This window comes from Antennarius striatus, chromosome 7, assembly GCF_040054535.1.
Source record: "Antennarius striatus isolate MH-2024 chromosome 7, ASM4005453v1, whole genome shotgun sequence".
NCBI lineage: Eukaryota > Metazoa > Chordata > Actinopteri > Lophiiformes > Antennariidae > Antennarius > Antennarius striatus.
Window position 1 is genome coordinate 17408013 of NC_090782.1, and position 10381 is coordinate 17418393.

Here is a 10381-nt window from a genome sequence, read left to right on the forward strand (position 1 = left end):
TTGAATACAGTCCCTGATTCCCACAGTGCAGACAAACAACAACCTGCCAAGAAATGTCCTAGAAACACTGTTTAAAACATGTTACAGCCATCAGAGAACAATGAACTGTTCTTTTCATTCCTCAAGTTAGATTTGTGATGTACCAGAAAGAGCCTTGGTTTTATCTCTTGGAATACACAAGTATTTAACAGCTTCGAGGCCTTGACTATCTGCAAAACAAGACTGCAGCTGTGGAAGGAGTGATGGGAGTGACAGCTCTTTGAAAGCAACCCGCTGCATTCATGTGACACTATGTTTCTGCTCATATCTGGAAGCAGGTTTTAGTTTACTGTTCACCCTTTCTAGTGTGAATGAAACCAGGTGGGTGTTTGTTTTCAACCACAATTCTGGAAGGTTTGTTCCTTCTGACTAGTTCTTTGCATTTGTAGTTCAGTTAATGAATGATCAGACCAGTTGCTTCTCCTGTGGTAACGGATCAATAAAAAAATCCACAATGCAGTAGCACACGTTCTTATTTGTCACTTAAATATGAAGCTGTGGCCAGCAGCATGAATTACCACCAAAGCGAGGTGGGTAACAGCTGGTAAAACTGCAGAAAGCACTCCATATTCCTGGTTTGTGCACAAACTTGGCCAATAAAGTTGACATTGAAGTAGGAACTGTAGAAGAAGTCTTCCAAAAATGGTAGTCAATTAAACCTCCACAACTTCTTGTCAAGGTTATAGTGATACCAGTAAATTTACTTTAATACATTTGGTCAAAGATAGCTCCTTCACTTCTTATGCTAGGGTTCCTCAGCGTTTGATGACCATATAAATTATATTAATAATAATTGTGTTTGTACAGCACATGTCAGTAAATGTATTCCAAAATGTTTTACTTTAAGGAAATATGTAGCCTCCAAAACAAGACTCAGCCTAAAACAGAGATAGGATATTTGGCTGAATTTGATAGTAATGGTTTGAAAAGTTAATGTGTTTAAAAAATACAAATAAAATGTCCCAGACAATGAGAATAAATTGCACTATAATTATTTTAATGACCTTTTGATATTAAAGAATTAAAATCATTAAACTCATTTTCAACTCAAGCCAAAGTGCAAATGACTTCAGGAAAGTCTGTCTGACAGGAAATTATTTTTGGAAAAATAAAAAATAAAACGTCTGAATATATTCAGTGTGTTGCTTAAATGTTGCGTTAATGTGGATCGCTTTGGGCCATAACTGACAAACTGCATTCCATATTTTCCTTGTCTTTCTGAGAAACTCCTCTCTGTTGTTGAGGACAATGAGTACATAAGAGTCAGCAATGCAACCTGATGTTAGCGAATTAAGAGCTCCTATGAAGAGAAGGGCCTTCAATTTATCTCTAAATGTAACAGGGGTTCAGTGGAGGGCAGATAAACTGAATGAACATGCTGTTGCCTTGTCTGATTTCCTTGAACTCAGAGTTCATTTCTATGATTACAACACAGGCCTCTGTTTTTGTTTCATGACTGGACGGTTTCAGTGTCAGCCATATTTACATGTATGAAACAGTTACTCAACCATTTATTTACAGAAAAGGCAGAGAGGTGAATGTACAGTGATATAAACTGTCTTCTCAGCCCACCCTGACTGAGTCATCCACTGCGTCAACAATGTTATGGTGTCTTGATGACGATGAGTCATCTCAAACCCCCAATACAGAACGTTTTATTCATATATTGTTTGGGTTTTTTTTTAACTTCTATACTTTTTTCCCCATCTGTGTTGTATATAAGTAGGATCTAAGATATCACTTCATCTGTCCATTATTTTTCTGGCATAACTCAAAACCATTTCATATTTTTTGAACAACAACAAGAACACTGATTGTATTATATATTTTTAGTGTCTGGAGGATACATGTGAAACTATAATATATTCTCAGTAAACTGCACACACATCAAACAAGCTGGAGTGATGTTATTTAGAAAATGTGAAATCATTTCCATAGCAATGACTTAATTCTATTTTTAAGGAAAGAATGTGGTTTCTTTTGGAAGAAATTTGTTAAATCTTGGAAGACTTGTAAACTGTGTTCCGTCTTTGAGAAATTGTAAGTGTCAAATCATGATCTTGTGTGGATTTCTGGGACAGAAATGATCCTCCATCAGTTTCTTCTTTTAAAATTAAAAAAGAAAATTTGTTTTCCCTTAAACTCAGTTCAACAGAGATGAGCACATTCATTATGGGATATTTGAAGATCATGAAGAGAATCTCTTGCCAATTCTATCGACACAAGGGGGTTTCATGTTTGTCCAGATTTGTATTTACATGCTAAAGATGAAGAAATTACATCTCTGTGCTGCAAACATAAAGGAAAACATGTGGGTTGAGTCAACAAGGACATACGATAGTCCAATAATCGAAGCGTTAGTTAGCGAGTAGGGAATGTGGGAGGATGTACCTCCCATTCTCATGAGCTTGACCCATTCAAAACACACAACTGCGATAGGTCGCACTCCACAGAATCAGATCGACAGGCAGTATGTTGGTTGTTGGCGTCTTCTATTATGGAGCGCTGATCTATTGGACTAGGATTAGCGGGGCCATGGGCGTCTCACATGGACAAGAGCTCATACCAGCCCAAGACCCCCGCATGACAGGTAAGACAAGAAACAACAAGTCTCTGGAAATAATGTGCGTTCGGTATTCTAAATTATGTTGTTCATAGTTTACCCATTATTGTGTTTTGTACATAACCTTTTTTTCCTATTCACTCAAAGGATCCCGCCACACGCTGAGCTCCACAGAGGCTGGTGTTGGTTTGAACATTCAGACCCAGGTCCCTCACCTCGCACCATGCTTTGTGGATGATATATTTGCAGCATTGCGTGAAAGTGCGGGGAACAATGATGAAGTGACAAACCGCACTTTCACCTTGTTTGGAATCTGCACATTATCTGATAGTTCATCATCAAGCCCAATCTTATCAGAGCTCATTACAGGAGTCAGAGAACGGAACAGAAACCTGGAGGATTTCCAGCCAGTCGGAGGTAACGGTGCTATCTGCAGTGACTTTTAATGTCATGTGTGTTTTATTTTTTCATTTTACAGTAAAATTATTTTTCCTTGTCAGTTCGCATTTTTGAAGAAGATGAGGGAGGATCCCTCGAGTTGACCTTTGACCTCCCACAGTCTCTTGTGCTCAAACCAAACCCTGTGCTCCTCTTGGCTTTTGAAAATCCGTTGGCAGGAGGAAACCTTGATGTTACTTTCACTGGTCAGGCTCTGCAACCTCACACACAGGTGAGAAACTGTGAACTGTGAATTATGCATGGATATCAAACCGTCTTGAGGATCTTCAGTTTGCTTTGACATTGTTAATTTTCTTGTTGTCCTTTTGCTTTCTTTTCTAGTCTGCATGTATTTCAGGAGAAACTCAGTACATAATATTAACAGGACATCTACCAGAGGGCATTACTCACCACAAATGGATGATTTCTGTTGACACAGATTCTCCTGATATGAGTAAGATGTGATCGGAGTAAATTATTGGGTTTTTTTGCATCATGCAGAGAGAGAGCACGTGAAAAATATCCTGTCTTTGCAGAGCAACCTCTAAAAGACATCTTCATTGGTAGAAAATCAGGAAGTAACATCAGCATGACTCCACTTCTGTTTTTCCAGAAGGGAAGAAGGACTGATATGAGGTGACGTTTGCTTTCTTGTTCCCTGTTGAAATTGTCCATGTTGCTAGGGTGACCAGTTGTCAGTGATTTATGATTTTTTCAAATCTGTCATTCTCAGATATTCAAGTGTTCCAAGTTCTTTTCTGGCTTCGTCACAAACCTCATCCTTTCTCTGTGAGCTGAAACGATTCCTGGGTGACGTCACGCCTCAACACCCCCCTGAGACCCTTCCTCTCCAGCTGGAATCTTTGCAGTCTCCATCTCCTCTGACCCTAGACTTATCCTCCAGCGAAGCCCTGCTGTCAGCGCTGATCAACTCCTCCACCCTCACCATCTTCTCTTTCAGGAGCTGTTGCTCCATATTTCAGGCGCATGTTGGGGAGCTAGCATTGTCTGCCGCCCTGTTGGAGGAACTCAGGCAGAGGTTGGAGCAGACTGTGATGCAGATAATGGAGGTGATAAAGGAGGAGGAGTTGGGTGACAGAGTCTCAGAAAGGCTGGGGAGGCTCATGGACCTCAGTGCATTTTCCAAGAATGAACCAATAACAGGTGATGAGTCTAAAAACTTGGTCAGACAGACTCCCACAGCACTGTTGTCAGATTAGAAATGATGTAATGATGAATATATTCTATATAATATATACTCTTTTTCAGATATTTACATTTGTTTAACATTGTATTTACTTTGCAGTACTATTGCATTGATCAAAAGCTTTTCTCATCCAAGAGGCAAAATATCTAAGTTTTTCCTACAAGTCCAGTTGACTTTATTTAGCACGGAGATGGACCTTGTGCTGGATGAATGAATTCACAAACTGTATTCATGATTTTATCATTTATTTATTAATTTATTTATTCATAACTGTCAGTTATCTTTATTAAAGTCCATCCACTCCTCATGTTATTGCAATTTTTACTTCTATCCCTTTTAACTATTTATCCAATGCTTTAAGAATAGCTTAGACAAAAGTTCGACCATCACCTGATCATTTTGATGAATTTTTGTGGATATTTATCTTTCAAATCATTAATGGAGTCAGTTTTATCAAAATCTTTGCACACACTTGTATTACTCTTCACGTGTTACCACCTTTTGATTGTCTATTTATTTTGCTGCATGGCACAGGAGAACGACAGTATCGTGCATTTCTGCTCCTGAAGGCCCTCCAGACGATGACCCGTATGTTTGAGGTGAAGCGAGGATTACGGGCGACCAGAGCTGACCCCAACAACCCAGTCAGGGGTAACCAGTGTGGGCTGCGAAGCCTCACCGTGTCCCTTGAAAAACACGTCATCGGTCCAAACACTGCCAACATTTACAACTGCCACGGCGGGTGTGCTGTCCCGCTGGTCAATCCCACCAACCATGCTGTCCTGCTCAAATCCCACATTGAGACGGAGAGGGGTGTGAACGAGAATGTCGATGAGAGGGCTCCATGCTGTGTGCCTGTGGCCTACGAGGACATGGACATGGTTCTCCTCAATGCACAGGGAACTGGAACTGAACTCAGGTCTCTGAAAGATGTGGTGGCAAAGGAGTGTGGATGTCGCTAACCTTGTTTTGTTCTTGGGGTTTACGCTGATGAAGACGACGTAGCATTTGGTTTGACAGTAAACGACCGCAGCCATTTATGGATTCTGTCTAATACACCATCAATGATCTTTATACTTCATAATGATCACATTTATTTTTTTAAAAATGTGCACCAGGACAGACCTTTGTCTTTACACGAGATAAATGTGAATATCAACAATTTTTTTCTGTAAACATTTGTTTTTATCAATTCAAGACAATTTATATCTCTATTTGTGCTTCTATTAAGACGCCATGCACAAATGAAATCTATCTGTGATGTAGTGGTAAATGCATTTCATGTTACATTCTGCATCTCAGTATAATTAAATGAAAAGCTTATTGATTGTTTGTGTTGTTTATTCATTCACTAGTTGTGGTGACAATGATTTGTTCTTTGAACAACCAGAACAAATCATTGTTTTGTTTTGGGTTTCAGAATTGCTTTGTTGCCAATTGGCTTTTTTCTTCTTCTTATTGCTCCCAGTTCTTCAGATCTCCACCAAAACATGAAACTGTCCCATACGGAAAACTGGATAGGGGGAAACAACACACAATCTGGTTTAAATACCTACATTACACAACCACAGTAGAATGGCAAGGATGAAATCTCAAGAATAGCTGTTTCAAAATTTTACATTTTGAAACAGCTATCATTCCAGTATTCTTTGAAAGAATACTGGAATGAGACAAAGTCTGTTATTATAGATCACCCTCATAAGAAAAGATTACTTGATGGCCTTCTTATTAATGGATTTTGACAAGTTGTCCAAATCTTAATGAGCTACATCACAATATTACTCTTGCACCAAGATGCATCTGATCACATTCACACTTGCAAATTTACCACCATTATGTATATTTGCAAATACATTAAAAGCCCAAACAAAATTATCTTTTGATTTGTATAAGTTATTTAAGCCTGTCCATAATTAACCCTTTAAAACGAGTTGTAAAAGCTACCCAAAAATAGACAGTACCTGAGTTATGGATCCATCTTGCAGACTCCCAACAAAAGCCCTGATACCTGTCTCCTCAACAAAAGAATCCACAGCATCTAGACAAAAAATAGTATAGAAGACGCTGAAAGCCTTTCAACGTGAGATGTGGGATTACACATATCAGCTGAGAGAAGTAGTACCATGTCTGCTTTCTTTTTCTGCTATTTAATGGTGTCAGAGGACTCACCATGTAGTTCATTTACCCCGGCGCTCACCAGCAGCACCACCAGCGCCAACACTATACAACGGTTCATAGTGAAACCCTTCCATGGATTTGGAACATCACTCAAATCCTTAATGGACAGAATCCGGTCATAAGACACTGTGAAGAGACACAACTTATTCCAATGGGTGTGATAGCGGGTGGAGCAGTAACTCAGTCGGACGTTTGGGTTGTACATGAGTTTCTTACTTATGTTTTCAGATATTCCAATTCTGACTCCTAAAGTTGTGCAGATCAAGGTTTAAGTTCAATCCAATGTGAAGCTGCACAGTAAGATGAAATATGACTGCAATGCAGAAAAAAAACAATGCATACGAGTCCACATTCCAATTTGTACAGACCTCAGGACGACTGTCTGTTAGACTAACATAAGACAACTTAAAATAGACACCTGAAGGGAAAGTCAGACACGATTTGAAGAAGCTCGGAGTTAAGATTTAAGTGAAAATCGGCTCATAAAAGAGAAACTTACCCGACTTAATCTTTCAGGCTGTCTACCACTGAAATGAGGGCAGTGTGTTTGAGTGGATGGCAATTTCTCTTCTGCTGGCGCAGTGCTATATACACCCTCACCGTGCGCCTTCACCACCTGATTGACAGGCACAGGTGGCAATGACTGAGAAAAGGAAAATGACTCGAGCAATTCTTTTCTAAATTTTGTATATCTACTCATAGCATTTTAGTGTGAAATAAAGTGTTTACAAGGGAATCAAATGTTTATTTACAAGTTCAGATTTTTCATGAAAAAATAATGAGCTAGATATTAGCGTTGTTAAAAAGGACAACAGACAACAATATAGAACTAGATGTAGAATTAGTGCTTACATATTGAATGATGGGTGATGAACGTCACCCAGAGTTTTATTCATTTATAAAAGCACATTTATCCACACAAAAAATTACAAAATAATCACATTCACGTGAAATTCACACTCAAAAGTAATTAATAGTAGAAAAAACGATAAACTAAACAAAATATCATTGTAATCATAGAATGTGGTTTGTTCACTTTTGGTTTTGTGAAGTATGAATCAATAGAAAATTGGTTTGCTGAACACTCTGATTAGAAATGACATTTTGAAAAAGTGAAAACAGAATAAGAGAACTGTCGAACATTAGGCCAGAGGCTCTGGATGTTGTGGGACTGTCATGGCTGACGGGTCGCTTCAACATTGCGTAGACAGCGAGTACAGTGCCGCTCTCTCAATGTGGGATTTGGAGTCACTTCTTATTATGAAGAGAGAGTCCTGTCTTTGTTCTTTTTAGAAATAAACTTTCCACCCAAAGGTCTGAGTGGGCTTGCCTCGCTCTCCTGTGTCGTGTCCATCTCTGTTGTCAGTTGCCCTGTTTTTGACTAGTGGCGCAGGCATTTAAAATGCTCGCGCATTGACTTGCCATTCACAATTAATTGCGTTAATTTTTTTATAGCGTGTTAATTTGCAGCGTAATTAATTAATATAATTAACGCCTTCATTAATTGAAAAAAAAAACCCACACGCATTTAAACATTTACATGAGAAGAACCCAAGAAAGGGAGGGGCTGGGGTTGGGTTAGGAGGCAAAGCATTCACAAATAACTTCTGCAGGGCTTTGTCAAGAGGGAACAGGAGCCTTCCAGGAGTCCTATGTGGTCTAGTGGTTAGGATTCTGGCTTTCACCCAGGAGGCCTGGGTTCGAATACTGGGAGTGGAGTTGAGTGGAGTGGAGCGGAGTCTTCGCAACATTTGGGGGCGGGATGGTTGCTGGGCGGCTTGGCTTCTCCCCTGCGGACCCTGTGCCCGTTTTACAAAGCCAGTTTAGTGGAAAACCTGGGTAAGTTAACCCTGAAATCAGGGAAAACCAGGGTTTCCGGTTTCACAAAGGGTGTTAACTTAACCCAGAGTCAGAGGAGTAAACCTAGCCTGTTGTCATGAGGCGAGGTAGAGTAAACCTCTAGGTTTGTTACCACAGTAACAGAAGCTAGCCTCACGAAGCAGGTTCAGTGGAAACCCAGAGTAAATTGACCCTGAAATCAGGGAAACCCAGGGTTTTTGGTTTCAGAAAGGGAGGTAACTTAACTCAGGGTTAGAGCAGTAACCCTGACCTGTTTCATGATGCGAGGTAAACTGAACTTCTGGGTTTGTTACCGCAGTAACAGACTCTCTGAACATAACCTGGTCAGGAGCAGGTTGTATTCCACAAACCCAGGGTTTTCTGTGACTCCGCCCCCTTTCAGTGCCACTCGCGCGGCTTCATTTCCTGGTTCTGTCAGACGGAGAGTTTGACCGAAGTAAGGTTTCATAAATAACTCCGTATTTTAGAGGCGAACATGGCATGTCTGTTTGACGAGGAGCCCCTTGATGGAGTTTCCACATTAATTCACAGAGATTTTAATTTTTTTTGTATCGTTACAATACTTAACATTCTAATAGTTAACATGATTCAGCTGTGACCATCACCCACCTCTAACTTGTGCTCCAGTATTTCTATGTTCAGATCTGTCCTCCTAATCTTGAGGTCCTAGTAAACCATTTCTATTTTCTGTACTTTTTTAGAAAGTAAATTCTATAAACTTCTTCAGCAGATTAATGGGAATTCTTGAGTAGGACATTAAAACATAGATGCAAATGAATTCCACAGAATGAACCGCTGGTGGTCTCTGAGCGTCTACTTCACTGTGATAGTCTGTGCATTTGGGACCCTTCGGCTACTGTCCATCCATGATCTGTTAAAAAAGGATGAGAATTTGTTAATACTTCAATAAATGTCACACTCTGTATTCCACCAGAATGTGAGGCAATGGGAAGAAAACCATCAGTAACATAAAATATTAGACCACCTTTGTTTTCTTCTCTTTCTTGTTAAATTCTTTTTGTTTTTATTGATTATTAACTCTTGTGTGTATCATTTGACTAAAACAGACATAAAATAAAACTTGGAATACCTTAAAGCGGTTCCAATCAGTACAATGTCACAGCCACTGATGTAAGAACTAAAGCAGTTTTGGCGATTACTGTATCAAACGAGCTACATGTCACCTCTTGATTTCAGTTCTTATATAATATAGGTATATGCAATGGTGTGAATATTACTTATCAACTGTTTTTGTAACGTGAATGTGTCGATTTACTGTTTTATTTACACAACAATATCACATTTAAATATATTTCCTTAGTGAACAGAACCTGATATACAGTAGATGAGAGCGCATTTATGTGCGTGAAAAGAGCGTTATATTGGCGATAAAACAATTGAATAGTCACTTAATATTTACTGTACAATATCAAACACAATCCCTAACGAGATGATGCAGAAGTCTGACCTGTGTGAACGATGTTTTTATACTTCATTCTCAGCTGCTGACGTGCGCTTCTCCCCCCACTGGATCGCACCTAAATAAAATAAATTAATAAAGTATTATTGAAGCCGTTTACTTCCGTATTTTTACCGTGAGTGCAACGGACTACGTTTAAACTTACGCATCGACTTGAGCAGCAATTTACTCTCACGACATGTCGCTCTTCTTTGCAGCTGCAACGCTGTTCTCTTTTTTCTGAAAATGTCCTCAAAGTCTTCATATTCATAAATTAAAATCTGTACTCCGACTGCTGTAAAGCGCTGTGGAGCGCGTCTCGTCCGTCGTCATGGTGAATCGTCGACTCGGGGATCCATTGATGATGGCTTTTTTTTCGAGTTGTCGTGTCTGTTAAACTGCGGGTCAACTTACTCCGGGTTAGTAAAACTAACCCTGAAACCTGTTTGTGAAACCGAAATCCCTGGTTTTTCCAAATTCAGGGTAAAGCAACCCAGAACCACAGGTTTACCTCAGGGTAGGTTAACCCTGCCTTCGTGAAACGGGCCCAATGTAAACAAGCTTGTTTGTCTGAGCAGCTCGCTAAAGGACACATAGAGTTGTCTGTTGTCAGTTGTTTATTTTATTCAACTGTATT

General features: G+C 39.6%; 1 protein-coding gene and 1 long non-coding RNA gene across 3 annotated transcripts; one reads left to right on the forward strand and one right to left on the reverse strand.

Moving 5' to 3' along the window:
- Nucleotides 1-1944: 1944 nt before the first annotated feature.
- On the forward strand, nt 1945-5350 carry amh (anti-Mullerian hormone). The gene is made up of 7 exons (XM_068318706.1): nt 1945-2629; nt 2750-3019; nt 3103-3272; nt 3383-3494; nt 3577-3676; nt 3774-4204; nt 4782-5350. The coding sequence occupies exons 1-7, from the start codon at nt 2512-2514 to the stop codon at nt 5207-5209; spliced, it is 1629 nt and encodes a 542-aa protein (XP_068174807.1). The 5' UTR covers nt 1945-2511; the 3' UTR covers nt 5210-5350.
- Nucleotides 5351-5544: 194 nt separating this feature from the next.
- On the reverse strand, nt 5545-7026 carry LOC137598495 (uncharacterized). Of its 2 annotated transcripts, none has more exons than XR_011036688.1 (5): nt 6925-7011; nt 6642-6715; nt 6417-6551; nt 6209-6285; nt 5545-5760 (listed from the first exon to the last, which is right to left on the reverse strand). It is a non-coding gene; the product is annotated as an uncharacterized lncRNA (long non-coding RNA). The 2 variants fall into 2 exon arrangements; XR_011036687.1 differs by having other exon boundaries at nt 5548-5760; nt 6642-6738; nt 6925-7026.
- Nucleotides 7027-10381: the final 3355 nt, after the last annotated feature.